The 20154-nt window shown below is 44.2% G+C and overlaps 1 protein-coding gene across 2 annotated transcripts in view; it reads right to left on the reverse strand.

Annotated features, from left to right (window-relative positions):
* SEPHS1 (selenophosphate synthetase 1) overlaps nucleotides 1-20154 on the reverse strand; it is a 24982-nt gene continuing 4828 nt past the window's right edge. For both annotated transcript variants that reach the window (XM_080605786.1, XM_080605785.1), the window contains exons 3-9: nucleotides 18399-18502; nucleotides 13881-13988; nucleotides 12955-13109; nucleotides 12080-12170; nucleotides 8691-8790; nucleotides 7195-7407; nucleotides 1-2305 (exon numbers count right to left, since the gene is read on the reverse strand). In XM_080605786.1, the coding sequence (XP_080461912.1) occupies nucleotides 2091-2305; nucleotides 7195-7407; nucleotides 8691-8790; nucleotides 12080-12170; nucleotides 12955-13109; nucleotides 13881-13988; nucleotides 18399-18502 (986 nt within the window). In that variant the 3' untranslated portion in view covers nucleotides 1-2090. The remainder of the gene's footprint in view (nucleotides 2306-7194; nucleotides 7408-8690; nucleotides 8791-12079; nucleotides 12171-12954; nucleotides 13110-13880; nucleotides 13989-18398; nucleotides 18503-20154) is intronic.

Raw genomic sequence — 20154 nt, forward strand, 5'->3', positions numbered from 1 at the left:
TAGTTTTCGATGCTTTATTTTGGTGTTCAGAATGGCTGTGAAAACACTAAAACGTTTTGTCCTGTTCCCCCCACCCCCAACAAAGTCAAAAATTCAGTTACTGCTTTGAGGTTGTGTTGTGAACACACAACTCGGACTTAGTTTCCAGGAACAGGATGGCCATGTCCTCGTTGTTTTGGTACAAAAGAAAAAAAAAAATGAAGAAAACTCTAGCTTTTCATAGGTGTCTGTTGAGAACGCTACCGAGTGGAAAAAGATGAGCCAAGTTTTGCCCCAGATTTCACTAGGAGCAAGACTGGAAATTTAAGCCTTGCATGTTGCACACGACAGGTTTGTCTCTAGCGAGTCATTTTTCACAGACAGAAGCCCTTGTTATTCTTGCTGGTAGTGGTATTGACTATCAAAGATTCTCTTCTTCCTGGCCTGAGCATCAAGGAGCTAATTCCACAATGTGGGAAGCATTTAAAAAGAGCTGGTTCAGAGAAACGTGCTCGGTTCCGTTCCGCAGAAGAATCGCACGGTGTGGCTTGGCTCCCGGGGGCTGGCAGAGCAGAGTTAGCAGCGAACGTGCAGCTTTACACACCCTCGGAGGAAAAAGACGGGTTTCGGCTTTCGTTCCACGCACAGGGCTGCTCACAAACCCTCGTCTGGGTTAGAGCAGGCACAGCCAGGAGACTTGCAGAGGATGCAGAGGAAACAATTCACATCCATCGCATACTTTGCGCTGGCAAGTAAAATAAACGCAATGAAATGGACAATATGCTTGTAGATAACCTGCTTGCCCCTAAATTCTGGCACACAGGAGGAGATATTCTAGATTACCATGGGACATCACAGCTTGCAGAGCTGACCAAAGGAGTAACAGCAACAATCAATATAATTACACTTGTGTTAAAACAAGAGATAAAGGAGGATCTCTCCTCTTTCCAGTTTGTAATTCAGGTAGGAATCAAAAAAGTTCATGCGTTTATACAAGAGCAATAAAAAAAATTAAATATTTATTTTGAATAACAAGCTTAAGTTCAAGCTGCAATGTTGGCAATGTAGATTTTAAACACAGATCACAAAAGCGTGCACAAAAATGTATCTGAGCAAAGAACAAAATAATACTAAGAATTATACTAAACAGCTGCTGATTTTAAAGAAACAAAAAAGGCCTGTAATCACTATACAAAATATAAAATGTATTAAACACTACCATCCACAGAACAGAGGTTTATTTTAGTTTGATTATATTTAAAAATTATTTGTGTAGTTATTTATATAGTGAATTGTAAATGAATATTATACAGTAACCTCCTTTTGGTCTGCAAAACCTTTGTTGCACTATAGCACATCCAATCACATTGCAAAAAAAAAAAGATTATTTTTCCTTACTATCAATAAAGAAAATCATTGATAATACAGTAAATATTGTCAGGGCTACAAATAATGAAATTAAAAATGACTCCTTCGACTCTGAAGTGCTTTCCATGCAAAGTCAGCACTTGCTCGTTTAAACAGAGTGCACTACCAAGCAATGTCCAGGGTCGTAGATGCTCTTGGTAAGACTAAACCTTACAAAAAAATAAAAAAAATAAAAATAAAAATCAAAGATTGAATGTAATCATGCAACCATCTTACTACTGGGCATACCCACTGTGTCGCTTATCAAATTTATTGCCTCTCTGGAATATCACTCAAGGCATCAAAATTAGACTTATGATAAATATACATATAATGAAAGGACACAAACTGCTATTTGACACTACTACTGGTAATGTCTGTGCTACGTGAAAGCACCTTTAAAAAGAGCCTATGCGGCAAGAGATAAGTGTCTAAAGATTCAAAATGAATCAACAGTATTGGATAACAATATAATTCTCAACTCAGAAGCTGCCTCAAGATTAGGTGCATCTTCAGTTAATGTAACAGGAAAAAAAGGCAATGGATTTTATTTCATTAATTGTATCCACTCATAAACTGACCTAAGGCCACCAGATGTGCAGACACAAGTTTTCTTTTCTTTTTTTTTTTTTTACAGTTCTTTTTAAATTGTAGGATGATAAAGGAATAGATCTATTTAAAAACAAACAGCTATTTCATCTATATTAAGAGGTGGCACCCGGCGTTGGGTTCACGTTCTGAGTGGCCACCTGTGGTGCAACTTCAATGATTCGTGGTTTGTCTATAATTCTGGCCGTGCGGTTGCCCTTCTCTACAATGCCAATAATCCATGCTTGGTGGCCCTCGCCGTATTTTGGAGACTTGATCTCAGCACAGAACCGTGCTGCTTGTTCCCGTGGTAAACAGATGAGGAGGCCTCCTGAAAAAGGAAGAAAAAAAGCAGAGCGTTAAATGCCTGATTGCAAAGCGTTTCAACCTGAACGTGCCAAATTCCTGTTTAGACACAGACTCGGTGACTTCGGTGGATTCCGTCAAACTGCAGGACTCCAAGTGAAGACACGGTGGAAGTCTGCGAGCTCTGGTTTTACAGAAAAAGTTCAGTGTTCGGTGCGTACGTAAATGAAGCCAAAGACACAAAAAAGATGCTGGCAAAAGGACGTTGTGCTGATGCCAACAAATGACATGGGAAAACAACGCCAGCATTGTAAACTTCCAACAGAGGACTGCAAAGTGCCTCCGCAAGAAGCGTACACAGGAACATTTTGGATAAAGGTCATATTCAGATACCTATAACCACGGATTGGGAGCAGCTGATTCTGCAAGTAAGCCCACTGCCTGTGATGAAATCCTTCATCAGAACAGGGACGGTTACAACAGAACACAAAAGGCAGAAAATTAAACCCAGGCTTGACCCAGCGCTCTGCGACAGTCAGTCCCTTTGACCCCCTTTGTTAGACGGGAAGTTTTCTGACCTTGTTTGGCCTTTCCAGTAAGATCTTTTCTTACAGAGACGACAGGAAAATATTTACTAATGAATGCTTTTCAGGGGCAGCACCCTAAGTAGCTAGCGAGGTTGCCATTTGGTTAATAGGAACTCCTGCATTTGAAGAATCCCAAAGCACTGAAAAGGGGATTTTGCAAATATCAGAATGAGTTTTGTTGTCAGCCAGGGCACAAATTTCCAGGGGGCATAGATGGAGTCACTAAATATTTTGGTGCTGCCCTCTATTACTAAAAGTTGCAGGTTTTCTGAATTGCTTACTTTTTTTTTGTTTTTTACATTTATGCTGTACTGCAAATCTGTGAAGCACTACAACGCGGAGCTGCAAATTCATCTACAGATGCCTAGTTAAACCTCAAAGTGTCGCGTGCTCCACACAACTTGCATAGCTCATGCCTATACAGTGCTACGTTCCAACAGACAGCCTCTTTTAAGGATAATTTATAATTATATGTATTTTATAATAATTTATAAGGATATGTGGAAGCATGAAAGTTATTTTTGGGGTTCTATATGGAGCAAATGAGCGCGCCATCCAGAAAAACGCCTACCTCTCTCACAGAGATTTCAGAACATAACATCCAGGTACCTCCATCAAAAGCGCAAACCAACAAAAACCAGAAACGTGAAAACGTTTAAGCTGCTCCATACGTAGCAGACAAGTCAACTGCAACGGAACGACGTGCCGTTCCTGTGGAAGGCCCTAAATCAAACTGAAGTGCAACCCACGTCACAGTGCAGGCGAGTCAGGGAAGAGAATTATACGCAGCAGTGCACAGAGGGTGCTGACCAGCCAGAAGGGAGAAGTGGAAGTACAGGGAGAAAGAGAACCAAGAAAGAACATGAGAATAATCTTTGTTCATAATCTCTTCCCCATACACTCTTCCTGCAATTTTGTTATCACTTGTATGCTCACCTGGTTAAAACTCTTTGGCAAGATCTGGAAAATGTACCAAATCCCAGCTAAAACATACTTCCACCTGCTGGCTGCATCCCCCAGTTTGATCAATAATCTTTAATAAAGGCTACGGGGCACTGTTGGTCAGCGGTAGGACTCCTGTCTATGGAAATCCTAAATATATTTCTGTGGTAGATTGATCAGTCTCTTTAAACCTTTGGGCAAATCCCAGGGTTTTCCACTCTATTACCAGTATCCCCAGCTGCTCAGAGTGGTTTTTGTCCCGCAGACGACTGCAGGAAATCCTCACCTGTGCAATGTCACAGCCACCAGGAGCTTAAGCTGCTGCAACGTGCCTAGGGAAAACGAAGCAGAAGTGCACACAGCAGCATTTCAAGGAGCACCAGGTTTCCGAGGTCTGCAGCCACCACCACTAAAGACAAAGCAAACAGGCTGCAGACGGAACGGACAAATGGCTCTGGCAGTTTGAGAGTTCGTTGTGTGCTTCTTTGGGGGTGGAAAAGAATGCAGACGCTTGCTATCTGTTCCGGCTTACCTTTCTAAAAGCGTAAGGGTTTTTTTTTTTTTTTGGTAAGAGGTTTTGAACATCGCTGCTTTTAACTGTCGCACTGCAAGCAGGGAACTGGCCACTGAAAACTCCTGAACAAATCTCCTGGCTCCCGTTAACAGCTTTCTCTCACGACTAACAATAGGCTGAAATCCTAAGCCTTACCTCTCAGTGAGGCAACAGCCCTTCTTTTCTATCCGTCTATTTTCACAAAATGCACAGAAACACTGTATCGTTGAGACACTTCTACTACACTAACAAAGCAGCCTGACACCAGTCAACAGCTTCAAAAGTTATTACAAGAGGGCTGGCAAAAATATACACGTGCTCAAGTATCCTAGAGTATCCCCCCCAGAATAATTCTGTAACTTATTTCTACAAGCAGCCAGTCTAATAAGCAGGATTAAGTTTTCTGCAACTGCAACTTTAACCATTCCCAAGGAGTTGCCTAGAAGGGAGCCCAAACTCTCATAAACCTGGAATTTTCAGAAAACACCACAAGCAGCAGTGCCTGGAGGATGGAACACATGACACACGAGACCTTTCCAACACTGACTTTTGTCAACAGGTGCCCAGCAAATGTGCGCTGGGAAAAACAACAACATTCTTAAAATCAATTCACATTGTTTTCCAGTAAATTTCACGTTGCCTGCCCACTCCGCGGAAAAACATCTGTTCACAAATGAAGAAGCCACAGACAGAGCATTTCTGGAAACTTAAGATACCAGAGAAAGAGCGTATATATAGATTACGGTATGAACAGCCATGAGCAGCCTAAAAGGCATCCTCACAGCTGGTCATACAGGTGCTACAGGTGCCACAGGGCACATGCTTGCCTACAAATAAATCAACCCTGGGACGTGAAGTGGACAAGCAGCGTGGGTCCGTTTGCAGCTCACCAAGCTGACACACGCTGCTGCAACGTGCCAGACTAGCAAGCAATAAGCATAAAGCCCACACGTGCAGCTTTACAGCTTTCAGACCCTTTAGCTTTCATACCATGTAGCTATTACATCCACCTGGCTATGGATCTCTCTAATATTTGGCAGACATGACCCTGTAACAAAACCCCGTTTTAATGCTACGATGAAATCAAATATAGGTGTTTTGAGGCACCCGAAGTTCACAACTAACCAGATATTGCTGGTTTTTCCAATCATCACCTGTTTCTGCTGAAAGGTAAGGCAATTCTGAGTTTCAAACACCTCTTACTCTCGTTCCCAAAAGGGATTCAGAAGTTGACTGTTCTCCCTTTCCATACTCTCTGTTTGTTTTTACATTCCTTCAGTGAAAGGACAGCACTGTCCCTGGGGTGCAGAAGGGGCAGCTCTGAAGACCCCAGCACCCAGTTTACAGCTAGACCATTCCCATGCCAGCTGCACGAAGCCTGCGTCACAGCCACTCACCTGAAAGAGCCATCTTGCAGCTCCAGATCTGTGTCCAAGCTATTTTTCAGCCTCTCTGCAACTGGTAACAAACGCCCCGTGTAAGCAGCACACGCAGCAGTGCCACTTGCACTCTGGTTACGCGGACTCCTAGCTAGAAAGAACCTGCCTGGTGCTACCAGCCGTATTTACAGCTCACCAAACAGCCACCAGCTATTTCTGGCCTCGGCTGACTGAAGCTGGATTTGAACTCCTGAAAGGGTTCATGTCCCATATCCTGTTACACAGCATCTGAGCCACACGCTCTCTGTAGGACAGAGCATCTGTTATAAACACAGATGGCTGAGGAACAATTCAGCAGATCGTGGCAAGTTGTGTATTCGCTGGGGGAAAAGTTTATGGCTCTCACTGTGATGCTTCTTTCCAGAGCCTTAAGACTGTTTTGCTTCAAGGGGCCCCCTCTGTTGTGAGCTGCAGAGAACTTGGATAATACTTTTGGAGAGCAGGAAGAGGGTGGGGAAAAGAGATAAGAAAAGAGACAGATTCGTTGCTATATCTTCTCCATTTCCCAAAGAGAAAGAACAGCGAGATTGAAGAAGAAAAACAAAATGGAACAGGACAGACGGTTCAAAGGGAAAACGAAGTACAGAGACTGCCAGCAGACGACGGTGATTATTCTGGTAGGCAAAGCAGCCTACACTGAATAAGACAGAGTTCAAATAGAGCATCAGAAGTTTTAAAATCACCTGAAGAGCGTTTAAATGTTCATCTGAAATTAACTTGATGCTCATAGCCTTATTTTCAGTATGTCTGTATTCACTGTCACTGCAAGGGGCAGCTGTATTAACTAGGGAACTCAAGAACTGAGGGGGTCAGAGACCAAATTCTTTTCTTGCGGCTGCTCATAGCCCCTGAAGTCAGGTTTTATAAACTTAGGACAGAAAATCTGTATTCTCGATGTCTGTATGCTGTGGACAGAGAAGGCTTCCCTCAGCCTGGCCTATTCAGCACCCAACTTCACACTCCTTCCGAATGAGAAGCCAAACTCCACTCATTTAATTAGCAACCTACTGCAGGTGGTTCTACCTTTCTGAGAGCGCTGTGCCAGCTGTGCTGGGATTCCTTGTTCTGGAGCTAATAGCTATGAGAAAAATGCATTTCAAAAGAACTCAGAACCATCACCGACTCTTAACTGCAAAAGGTTCCAGATACCAGGCACGGCGATGGTTTCTATGATAGCGTTTCATAAGGAGACGTTCAGAACAGGATGGTGGTTTGGAAATTAGGCTGAACTACTTAATTGTGAAGAGTTGTACGGCTAATGCTCCTTAACTTGGACATAACCCAAATCAACGGTGATTCTGAGCGCAAAGTACAGCATTTATATATTTGAAATGTTATTTAACTCCGACGTAGAGACACAGGGAAGGAAAAGAGTGATACAACTGTCGCTTACCTGAAGTCTCTGGACAAGTCCCATGCATAAGGCCAAACATGTTTCCGCAAGCCTTACTGACAGCAGCCATCTTAGCGAGAACAGGGAGGTTATGAATAACGAAGGACACCTCGTTTCGCTGCTGCTTGGCAAGGTTCTGTGCGTGTCCCAGGATTCCAAACCCCGTGATGTCTGTAGCTGCATGTGCGTTGAAAGTGTGCATGAGTCCAGCAGCTTCAAAGGAGGGAGAAAAAACCAAACAAATCAGGAAAAGAAGTACCTGGGAAAGTAACGTTTCAACGATGCTGTGCGCAGTTTGAATGAAGTTGCATACCTTTAATTCAAATCAGTTCTGCTTACTGTTTAAATTAAAAAAAAAAGTGTTTGAGAAAAGATCACAGTGGAACTTAAGTTCTGGGCACTTAGCTTAAGCTGGACACTTAATTTAAGAGCTTAAGAGCAAAGCCTGCAGGTCGTGGGGGAAGGGAGTGAAGCTGGTGGATGGACAGGCGCAGCCAGCCTGAAGCCCCAGCCTCCCCACCTATGCATTCATGAAATTCTTGGGCATTTGCAACTTACAGAGCCCTGGGTATCAGAAAGGCACCTCTGCATGCAGCACAATAGCTCCAGGTAGGAATATTTAAGTGTTGTTAGAAGTGCCTGACAAAAACGAGGGCAGAAAAACAAAGCCAAGAAGGTTTTGCCCTTCTCTGGGGCTTCCCAGTACGTGAGCAGGACTGAGTTCTTTTCCATAAGACAATCCTGGTCATTTATTTTTCCTGGAAGACTTTGTGAAAGAATGAAAAAGCAGTGGGATGATGTAACAAATACCAAATGAAATCTGAATAAATGGGAGAAGAGCTATTTAACTATTCCTGTTCCTTCAACTGAGAAGGAAACGTCTAATTCAATTCTCAGCTCCTCTAAAGATACTTCGAGCAAAGGGAAATCCCAACTTAAAATTTCTATGGTAAAAGCAAAACAACCCCACCACCAATATTTAAAGAAAAAAAAAAGGAAGAAATACACGTGTTACATATTCCACACTTTGGGAAACACGTAATACGACAGCATAAAATTAAAAAATTAAATTGAAGCACAAAAAAGTTAAGAGGTTTTCCTTTTTTATTCCATTTTCCTTTTTTTTTTTTAAAGCCTTATTGCAGTCAGGCCCTCCTGAGTTCTCTAGGCACAAAAAATAAAAAGGAACAAATCCCATAGATTTCCCTTTAAAACATCCTCTAACTCACTCAGATGTTACTTGCAGCGCTCATATGAGTCATAATCATCTCCAGCAGCATTTGTGTTTTTGCTGTATAATTAAAAGAGGGCGTTTGATTTTAATTTGCTTGCTTCACAAACACTGAACAGCAGAAATGTGGGAAAGAAGGAAGGGATAAAGAAGCTATGTCACACTTCCCCACAGCAGTGAAATGAAATTAAGTACAGAACTGGGGAGGAATGACCAAAAACCCCACAATCTCGCCCACCTCCCCCAACACATGCATTTCCTTTACCTGTTCGGTTCAGCCGTGCCATATTCATCATTGCTTCCTGGTATGCTAGCTCTACATCTTCCTGCGTTACCACTAGTTTGATTTTATTCCACTTTTCTGGCTAATGGATGAAAGAAAGAGGATTTTCTTAGGTTTTCATCTACATCTTTTAAAGCACATCGCTATCACTTAAAATCCTTCATTCAAAAGGCACTTGTGATTTTTTTATTATTTTTTAAACTGAGTTTAAGAGGAACAACAGCCTGAGTGTTTCACTCAGAGGTTCTGAAGCCTACTGTATGTGCTTTACCCTGCTTGCACCCAGGTGAAGTTCATTTAAAGGTCTGTTGAGCACCTAAGCACCTCTAATATCGCTTTCACCTGCGGTGTAGTGGAGTGGAACGACCTACCCTAAGCAAATTAGTCCTTCAAGGCAACTTTCTGGCTTGAACTCTGCAACCAAATGACAGGAACTCTGCTGCTGGATGTTGAGATTTTTAATCTCTGGCTTCTTTGTTTTTAAAGAGAAAGTTCTTCATTTCACACCTGGACGCTCTGATCAAGAAAGGCCACTGCTACCCAGAAGTCCAGCTCTCAAGAAGGTACACCTCACTCTAGTGAAGTAGGATTGAGACAGTTTTTCATAAGCTTCCTTTGCAGTTTAACATCAGCACATCCTTCCACCCATTCCCCAGTCTCTTGTGTGGATTCATGCCTCCATCACACGCTAAGCAATGCTTTTCATCCCCAAAGGCTGTCAGAACAATTTAGGAAACGGTACCTTATAAAGAGCAATTATTGTGTTCGAAACTAAAGTAATTCCAGATCCAGAAGGAAACAAAGCAACCATTTAACTGTTTAGATCAACACTACAAACGGGTTTGTTCTTTTTGCAAATAAAGTAAAACTACAGCGAACTGAAGTAAATAAAAATAAGATTATTTTGGAGCCACAAAGCCTACACTGCTATTCTACAGCATAAATACATTAAAAATTTTTACTTAACCAAAGTTGCAAAAACTGCTAAGAATTGCTGTAAGATGCTGCACTAGGGAAGGATCTTGTCAAAGAGGCTCTTATCCTTAAGAAGTGGGCACTGACTTCCAGGGGTGTAAGAAAGAATCCAGAAAGGTTGTAAGAAAAAATCCAGAAAAGGTGTAAGAAAGGGAAAGAGGCTGGTCAACTAAAAAAAGTCCTTTTTTAAAGACTAAAAAAGTATAGGAATAAGATCAGACCTTCTGAAATGAGGTTGAACTTGGTCTGACCAAGCAAGCAAGACAAGCATTTTTATTTAGGTAAGTGAGAGCGCAGGGGAAAAATAAATGAGATTATTAACACCTACGACAGAATGAAGATTAATCTGGCTTTGGGAATGACTGAAAAACCTGATCAGTCATTTTGTGATAGTTTTGAAAATACCTTTTTGAGGCTGATCATGAGATGGGAAAAGGTCAGATGCTAAGAGTGGAAATGAGGAATGAGGTGAAAGAAGAACTAAAGGCTGAGGCTCAAACACAGATAGGCTGTAAATTAGACACAAATTCCTCCCGCTATAACAATCAGATACAGGTACAGTGGGCTTAGCGGGCAGGAAACAGAAAAGTTCACAAAAATCCCCAAAGAACTTTTAAAGCAAGCTTAGATAGACCTTTCCCATTCAGAGGTCTCTCACAGCAGGGACTAGAAAACCCTTCCTGGAGATGTACACCGGAGCAACCCCTTCCTTCCCTGACCTGGTCCCCTGGAGCCCCCACGGAGCCCCTCTCCCTACAGCCTCTTCCCTTTACACCCTAAAGAAGCTGCTGCCAGCAACATAGCTGGGGCTTAGCTGCAACCATGCTGCCAGGAACCAAGCAAGGAGGAAAATTTGGGCCTCCATTTGGATCTTCCTGCCGTAAAGGCAGCTCTCATGTGGTTATTGCTATGGGTTGCCCTTCAGTTAGTTCCTTTAACTATTCACTACTGCTCTGTGTTTAAATACCTCTGTTTGTTTGTTTTGATTTTTTGTTTTGGTTTGTTTGTTTATTTTTAAAGCTTGTTTTGTAGCCACCTACCTCTACGCTCTGTTTTTCCTTTCTCGCCTGGGTATAAACTTGCTGTACTACGTACCTTCTTCCACACACTTTTCAACACAAAGTCAAATTCCTTTCTGAAGTTTGATTTACAGGTGGACTTGTGATGGGTAATTCCAGCTTTATTTTCCCTCCTCTTTCACAAGACAAAGCTGAAGACAAGGCAGCGCAGCTACTCAGAATTTTTCCTACCACAAAGATATATGCTGTTTACACGCAATATGAGAATTGATTTCCTCGCTGTCCCCATTTTTCAGACCAGAAAGTGTTTCTGGTTGACAGTCAGCGAAATTAGAAGTACTTGAAATATGTGGAAATGCAGAATATCCTTAATTTGCGAGTCTATTTGTCAGTATAATAACAGATATGTTAAGGAGTGAGATTATGGCCAGAAAACATGCTATAAAATGTATGTCTTCTTTCATTTGATTTTCATATCAGGATCATCTGAGGCCTTGATCCTTTTATCTGATTCGAAAACAGAGGATTCAAAATGGCTAGGCCATACTCTACAAAGGAGGAGAAACATGTCCCTAATTGCTCACGCTTCAGACTCCAATGAAGGTTTAAGCTGCTTCCCTCCCACTTTTGCTTTGGAATTAGGATTCATCTGACACCGCAGTGGGCGACAGTCAAGACTAAGTAGATTTCAGCTCACTCCTCTGCCTGCCTATTGGCTCGGTAGTCCCAAAAGTAGAAAAAGATGCATCTTTTTAAAATGTAAACTGAGCAGTTCTAGTTCTGAAGACACGGACTGGGAGCCAGACAACATAAGCAGATGCCTATTTTGTAGTCACTTTTCAGTTCAGTAGTTCCATTTTTGCCCGAAGTAACAGATGGAAATATGTCTACATACATAATGCTGCTGGAAATATTCTTACTGAACGCACAGGGTGAAACGTAGAGAGAGAATTCCGTGTACACGAGCAGCAAGCCCATGAACACAGACAGCAATCTTGGCCTAATTGACATCAATAAGCTTCTGCCAACTACTTTGGCACATGGAATAGGGCATAATTTTACCCAGGGTGCTCGTCTGTTAGTCAACAATTTTGTTTGTTACAGCAATGCCTGAGAGCTAAGAATTAGACCCAATTAAGATAGGTTCACTAAACGCAAACTAGTAAACTGCCTCGATTCCAAAGAGCTTTGCATGTAAGCAGATAAGGCTGACGCACCAAGGAGGAAGGAGGGGAGAGAGGAGGATCAGTCCCAGCTGAGGACTCAATATACTTCTCACACTACTGAAGTTTTTCCTTTTGAGATGTTGAGCGAATAGGGAAGGTCACCTTTACCCCACGTCCCTCTTCCCTACTTCTTTTTCTGCGGTGTACTCACAATATCTAGCCACTGGTGGACAGCTACGGCCACTTGTGTTCCCAAGGGTTTAGTTAATACAAGCACATCTCCTGGCACTGCATTGTCTGGCCTGAAAACAAAGAATTCATATATTAATTACAGAGTGCGATTCACACATTATTAGGAATAAGTGCTGATAATTATATTTTCACAGACCCGTGTATCTTATTGTGCAGATAAAAAAAAGACTAATTGCAGAATTACCCTTTGGGATTTGTTGCCAAGGGGCATTATTGAGCAAAAAAGCAGCAAACTTATTTAAAAGTGCTAATCCTCCTTTCTTGGAGTAGAACAATGCTTACAGTCACACTAATTTACATCTCTTCTTTCAATTTACCAGAGACATAAGATAGGAGAGGGGAAAAAGTGGGCTAGGTCACTGAGGACATAAGCCTAGCATCACTAGGATCCCAAATTCCTTTGTATACTGCAGCATGCCACAGTAGGATATTCAAGACTGGCTACTGTTAAACAGCCAGACTGATGTAAACACAGCAATTCTCCCGTTCTCTACAGCAATTGATAGGTTAATTGGGAGATATTTATACATGCATCTTAAACTGGGACAGAAATTTATGTCCCAAAGCAGTCTTCAATACCTTCAAAGGTTAGAAGCTTAACTCTCAGAAGAGAGAACAAGATCAAAAGATACTGGGGGAAAAGTAAAAGGACATCCCATTTAAAAAAGCAAATAAAGTACAAAAGATGTGGCATCTGTTGAGTGCTACGGACAAATGCAAGCAGGAGAAGGCACTGCTTTATTCATCAGGAGACAGATCACAACACAGTATTTAAAGGATTTTTACTGTATCCCTTCAGACCAATGCCTTTGATTGTTCAGTGATTTAACTTACATTATAAATTCATTAGGCTGACAGACTGTCGTGGCCACTCCTCCTAAAACAATCCAGGGATTTAACACTGTTTGGCCACCAGTAACAGATGTTCCTGCCTCTTCTGCTGCATCTTTGAAACCCTGGATAATTAGAGGCATCACTTTGTCTCTTTCCTAGAGATCAAAACAGAAGTCAGAGTTCCGTACACAGCAGTACGAGCCATTTCAAGACCAGTCCGGGGCTTTAATCACTCAGGTCAAATCCCCTCAGAGCAAATAATTCATGAAGAAAAAAACAGCCTCAGGAAGAAGGCAGCTTCCTGAAAATTGCATGTTATGCCATAGAGCAGCTCCCCGAAGGATGCTGAAGAAACATTCTCCAAAAGGTCGTATAAAACTGGAGAATTCAGAGAGCTTTGAAAACTCAGAGCAAGTGTCCTGCTGTTGTAAATGAGGTACAGCCAGCAGTACAGTGCAATCGGGCAACGTTAAATCGAGATGCATTTAGCCTCCCCTAACTTGTAAAATTTCAACTTAACTTCCTTCTAAGAATAAACAGTCCTTTTTTTTTTTTTTGGCTAGAGCAAACGTACATACATGCTGGTCACTTCCACCACAAAGAAATAAAAATAAAAGCAATCTATTTCAGTTTCTTCTGCTTCAACACGATGCTGCGAAGCTTGCATAAGCAAACCAGACGTATCCATTTCTGTGGGTATCACAAAGCAGCAGCAGATTACAATGCCACAGAAAAATCAGTTTTTATCAAGTAACCTCAGAAAGTTTATGAGGCAAGACCCGCACTATGAACTGAGGCTCTCACTAAAACCACCTCTCGTTTAAAAGGTTTCAAACTTAGAGTAGAAAATACAACAAAAAAATTACATTCTAAGCACGTAGAGCTGTTTGGGTCCTTACTTCAAAAGCAGTTACCCCACATCTTACCCTATCTGTCATTTTATTGCTGATTCCAAGGAGCATCAACATGTTGTCGCATTCCGTGACCCCCATGGCATAAAGGTCACTTAAGACATTGGCACACGCTATCCGTCCCTGAAAAAGAAAGAAAAAAAAAAATCTGCTGGGCTGTTTGCGTACGTTCAGACAAACACCTGCCACAAACGAGACATCTGGCGTGAGTTTGGGCTCAGAGCTGCTTATTCTGTGATTCTGTGATTATTCCAAAGGCTCCTGCACTCAGAAACCCAGCCCAAAATGTGGTGTGATCCATTCCATACAACGCGTCCATCTAGAAATGCAGATACCTGCCCCTTTGACAGGTAAGGAGAGAATTCACCCCAGCTGCCTTGCTCTCAGTAGCTCCACAGGGATCTCATGAGTTTAGGCTCTTATTTTAGAGGCTGACATTACACTAGAGAAAAATCCAGCTTTGATAACGAGCTCAGCTCACTTAGACTGATATGCTCCTATTACCTCTAGTCCAGCACAGAATTCTGTACACTGATGATGAAGACTACGGTGTGTCAATTTACACCTGCTAGGAAGCTGATCCCAAAACCTAAAGCTGTAGTCTCTTCTGAACTGGAGTATATAGGAGACAGGGACCTGGATGAGAAAGCTCCTCTGCACCACCCCAGAGGCCACGTTTACTCTCAAGTTTTCGGGACAGTACTCTCCTTTCCAGGGGACACAGCTGTGCTAGCAGCACACAGGCACGCCCGGGTGGCTCTTGTGCTACGATTTCAGTAAGAAGCCGCCTGCAGAAGAGAGCACATGCTGGGGATTGAAGAGCTCAGGTCTCCCAGATGCTGGCCTCATCACGGCTTGGAAGCACGCACGGCTGCTGAGGCAAGGTGCCTGCCTGATCCACGCCACCTGTGTGGCGTGGGACGCGTGCCTGCTCCATCACTGTTCAAGCAACAGGAGTTTTCCTACAGCGCGTACGCTTTTAGGAACTTTTGTGCATACAAACATCACCGATAAAACCCTCTCCAAGAGACGCAGAGGGGTATTTGACAGAAGACTGAGGAGTCGTGAAGCTGAAAGGACTGAGAAGGGTTCACCGGGGTCTCGTGAGCTTAACTACTCTCATTTTGCTAAATGAATGGATCTCAATTAGCCAGCAAGTCAGGTGGGTCTGGGTTATGAACCCGGTAGAGACGAGACATCAAGCTTCCTGAGGAAGATGCGGAACCTTCTGACACGTGGTGTGTCCCAAGGGAGGGCAAAATAATTTTAAAATACTTTCTAAAATAACATTCTGGTGTGTTAATCTGGAAGACACCACACACGTTATTAAAAGATTTAGGTTTACAGCTGCAAAACTGCAATCAGCATCTGGGTTGATGATCTTAAATCTATGTTTTTCATCAAATTCAGAGGCAATGCCACTGCAGTAAAAACATGCCTATTCAACATGACTTGGAACACAGAAATATGCTTTAGCTGGAAGACGGGTGGGGGAGAGAACATTTAAACACGTCTACATTTCTGCCATCCCCAAAACCTTACAGTTTAGTCACACATCCAGGGTTTTGCGTTTGTTATTCAAGAACGAGTATTTTCGGGCAGTTGCTTCACTTTCTGATGACCCGAAATAAAACCTCCAAACCACAATTAAGCATGATCCAGTTTTTCATAAATTAAAGAGCTTCCAGTGGCATCAGGGGAATCCCTTGTGCATTTGGAAAGCAGAATATGTTTTAAATTACACTACTAAGAGGAGAATGAGCTGTGGACCGCGTGGTTTGATAGATAGTCACTGTTAAACTCCTGGATGCTTAAGAACACTAAAGCCCATCGTTTTCCTTTTCTGGAAGGGGACTATCAAACTGTTCTCCACTATCTTCAGTATTTACCAAGCAAACTGCTGGTTTATGCCCTCTTAGGCATGACAGATAAGTTTTTAAAACCACACTGACAACAGCTCTGTATTCTAGCAGTCAGAGGTCAGCCTAACACTGCTTTTGCCAGTTGGCAAAACCTTTCTGGAAACAAACCCGGGGAGGGCAAGCCTCAAGTCAGAAGAAGCAGAGGGAACGATACTTGGCTTGCAAACACTGATAAACAGGACAGGATTCACGGGCAGGTCAGCCGAGCTCTGTCCCACACATCTCCTAACCACACGGATCGCTGGAACACAGCAATCTACTCACAATACTAAGAGGTATTTACGAGGGCAAAAGCAGAACTCTTTCAGAACAGGTCCTTAGTAAGAGAGAGGGGAACGGAGCCCACCCTTTAAGCAGCCAATTTCCTGCTGCTGCGCTCAAAAAGGCACCTCCACACCATCCCAGAGGGGTGGCCAGTACCAGTCCTACCACCGGTGGCTTGGTACTTAACCGGAAACCCATTTTCAATTACTTGTAACCTTTCCAACCTCGAACCATCTAAAGCAAGAAGTCCTACGCTGGACGTAAACTTTACAGGCACACTTCCTGGGAGGCTTCAGCCAACGTGGATCAGGTGTTTTCAAGAACAGGGCTGAAAAGAAGGGGCACGGGGAGAAGGAAGGGGGATTTTTTGTTTGTTCGTTTTTCTGCTTGTTTTAGAACAAAGTATTTCGGTTACGAAGTTTAAAAACTTTGTCACTGTCCGTTTTCCAAAGCAAAACTCAGAAATTCGGCTGGGTCCACGCGCATTTTTACCTCCCTCAGCCTTCTAATCCCTTCTGTCGCTGCTCCCAGCTTGGAGCCCATTTGCACCTTCGGCTCTCCCTCCTTCCTTTCCCTGCCCCCAGCTAGGAAGAGAGATGAGATGAGGAGCTGCAGGTAGGTAGCGTGAACAGAGAGAGGAAGAGACTCCGAGACACTGTCCACAAAAGCCCTAGCAGGCTGTATTAGCCTCTCCTGCAGCTGATGTTGGTCCGCAAAAGGAAACGGCAACCCCTGTTCCCCCCGGGTACTCCAGTCCCCCGGTGAGAGAGGTCCGAGCAGAGGGTCAGCCAGCAAGGCTTATCACATAACCCCTGTCTTCAGCCAGCTTTCCAGAAGAAACACCCACCTGCAAACAGATCGGAGGTGGCAAGCCATCACGCTGACACGGACGTTGGTAAGAATGACAGCGAGGAACCCGATAGCTCGGAAACGCCAAAGTTACAGCTGCTGGTGCGTGGGGATCGCAGCAGAGGCTTTAACTGAGACGCAACCACAGAAGGCGGACGACGGCCAAATTTACATTCCTCTCCTACCACACAGGCCTAAAGCTCATCTGCACGCAGACTCATCTCTCGCCGCTGCGGCATCTCGGTCCCTTTGGATCCCCAAACAAAACAATCCCCACCACCACCGCCGCCTCCTTATGCCATCCCTTACAAGTTTTGGATACAAGGTGAGAAAAGAAAGTTTCTCAGCTGGTGACGTTGAAAACTACTCTCCGACAAGACAGATTTTTTTTTTCTCCTCTGGTCCCTGGCAGTTCCCAGCTTGAAATTTGAACCAAATTTCTCAGGAGAGCTCAGCAACTTTAAACTCTAGAAACCAGTCAGAGATCTTGGCTGCTCAGTCAGCAGGAGCAGCGCTCTGCTGGAGCGGAAATCCAAGGAGCTCTGCTTGCTTATATGCACAGGCAACACCTGGTCAAGCGTGCTGAAAAAACTCTCCCAATTGCAAACCACGCGTCCCAAACCTACCCAACAGGTCTCACAGAACAAATACCAAAACAAGAAGCGATCACATAAACAGCAGCAAAAGCCTGCTTTAACGCGAAGGAGCCACACTGAAATCGCAGGAAACTCGAAGTCTAGCATTTCTTAACTGTCGTTTAAAGAAAGCTTGCTGTGGAGATCCTTACAGCTTCACTGAGACCTTTTTTTTAAACATGCATTTGTTTCCCCACCGCCTTCTGTTCAAGCCAATACTGATCGCCATCACACAACACCACGGAGGGGCCTGTTGCAACGAACTAAACGAAAGGTGAACGCAGAAAGAACCAAAGACAAAGAGCACGCGACTTCTGACAAGCCGTTTCAACTTGTCCTTCTGCGACTGGATAGCAGGATGGGAAACGTGACGTTCACAAAGCGCCCTGACGTTGCCAGACGCTGTTACCACCTCCGGACACTGAGGCTTTTCCAGCAGTAACAAGTTACCCGGTCATTTCAGAACCCCAAGGAAAATAAAAAGGCCAACTACAGTGTAGTGCTCCTCGTAAGCAGAGGTTTCTGTCTGCTGCTCCATAGACAGCTCTTTTTTCCCCTTTTAAGGCTTTTCAAGCCAAATCTCACGGAACAGGTGGAGGGAAATTTGAATTCAAGGTGGCAGATCGCCCAGCTTTCACCTCCAGCCACAGCGCTGCAGCATTCCTGGCTGACACGGAAAGGACTGCGGGATGAAACAAGGCCTTTCCTTTCTCGCTGCCAGGTAGGAAAGGCTCTGAGCGCAGTTCATCAAGCAATTAACACTGCACGTCTAGAAGAAATGGTCCAAACTGCCGTCAGATAAGCAAGAAGCACAGATCAGATCGGTAATATATATATCTAACAATTCCGTTCAGCCAACTTACCATCATATAAGGGTCATCCACAATAGGATAAATATAATCCGTTGTCTGAACCAACGACAAACCTCCGTGCCTTAATGGAATAACGCAAGTGTCCATCCCAATTCCTGCAAAGAGAGAAATCCATCAGTGAGGCAACTCTGTCCTCAGCTGTCTGTTGCTCCAAACGAGAGACCTTACAAAACGCGCCTGTGAAATACAGCTCTCGATGCTGCCTGAACAGAGGCGGCAAATCCCTTCCCTGGAGAAAGCACGTAGTAAAAAGACGAGGAAAACTGAGAAAAGAATGAAAACTCCTGACTGGAACAGAGCAGAGATGTAAATGGCTGAAAGTGAGAAGGAAACTTGCCACGGTTTGTTGCAGTACGATAAAAGCACGCTGCTTTTAACATCTGTGCTTGTATTTACGTGCATTTAAAGTTAAAAGGAACTACGTAAACTGACGTTGTCAAAAGCTAATAGGTTTTCCTGTTACTCCCATCTCGACAGAAGCATAATGACAGTTTTCAAAGGGCACAGCTTCACATCAAGGGCATTTCCTCACTTCTGGAGGGAGAAAAAAAACCACCCTAAGTCACAGCCTCGGCCCTCGGTGAAGGATGATTCAGCCACTTGGAGCTTCTGCGTTCACCTCGTCTTACTTCTGAGAGACCGAAAGGCGGCAAGGCGATCTGCCAGGCAGGGAAACTCCTTTGAGAAAACCACAATACCACACCAAGCGGAGCCTTCCCTGACGGGGGAGATTTCAAACAGAATAAGCAATGGTAGAAACCTCCAGGCGCTCGCCGGGATGCGAGAGCCTGCACAAAAAAGCAGCGGGTGGCAAATCGAACCACGGCAGCTGCCCCGCGTGTCCCCCCCCCCCGTCGATAAGCTCCTGCCTGGTGGCAGCGGCAGGTAGCTTACCTCCTCCCTGGGCTGACAGCGAGCTGCCTGGCTTTTCTATGTGCACCTCGCGAGGAGAGACCCTTCAAACAACCGGTCTGCGGGGAGCAGAAGGCAGGCAGTAACTTCCCCCGGGTGTTAACGAAACGTGCTACCTACCAAGAGCTATCAAGGCAGCATTTGGCAGCGCCCTGTGCAGGAACCGAGCGAGCTGCTGCCATCCGAGCCCCCGCTGAGGGCACGGAGCTGAAGGCCTGCCAGGCAGCAGCCACGCAGGCAGCTGGAGAGCTGCAGAGGCACAAGATCTTGCCTCAGAAGAGAAGGGATACTAATAAGCAGTCATTTAGGGTTGCTCATCCTCTGCAGAAGCTACCAAGCCGCTATGTCCGACACTTAACATCTCCGGAGAAGCGCAGGCGAGCAGTTACAGAGGAGATACAGAAGCTATTTTGCCCTCAGCTCACCCCTCCGTGTCATAACGTTGCAGGGCTGACTCCGCTTGGGAGGTTTTTGACATTGCAGCCAAAGGGCTGCTACAGAGCCGGGCACCAGGGCCTTTCTGAGGCCATGTTCGTGTTCCACACAAACAAAAACACAAACAAAGGAGGCTGATTAATGAAGAGAAACCCAATCAGAATCCGAAAACGTGGAACAGCTCAGAGAATCGGTACCAAGCTTGTAGTTTCCGACATTGCTCTGGGTACCACCACGTGTAAAACTCATGCTGAGGGAAGCTGAGCCCGTTAGCGGGAATTTCCCTTCTGACTGCATCTCAGAGGCACTGTGCCTACGCGCAGCCTGTAAAGCTTCCAGGCTAGCCCTTCTAAGCACAAGGCGTCAGAGGTAATTAATACCTAATTTACCTGAAGACAAA

The sequence above is a fragment of the Anser brachyrhynchus genome, assembly GCF_964034855.1.
Source record: "Anser brachyrhynchus genome assembly, chromosome: 1".
In the NCBI taxonomy this organism is placed as follows: Eukaryota; Metazoa; Chordata; class Aves; order Anseriformes; family Anatidae; genus Anser; species Anser brachyrhynchus.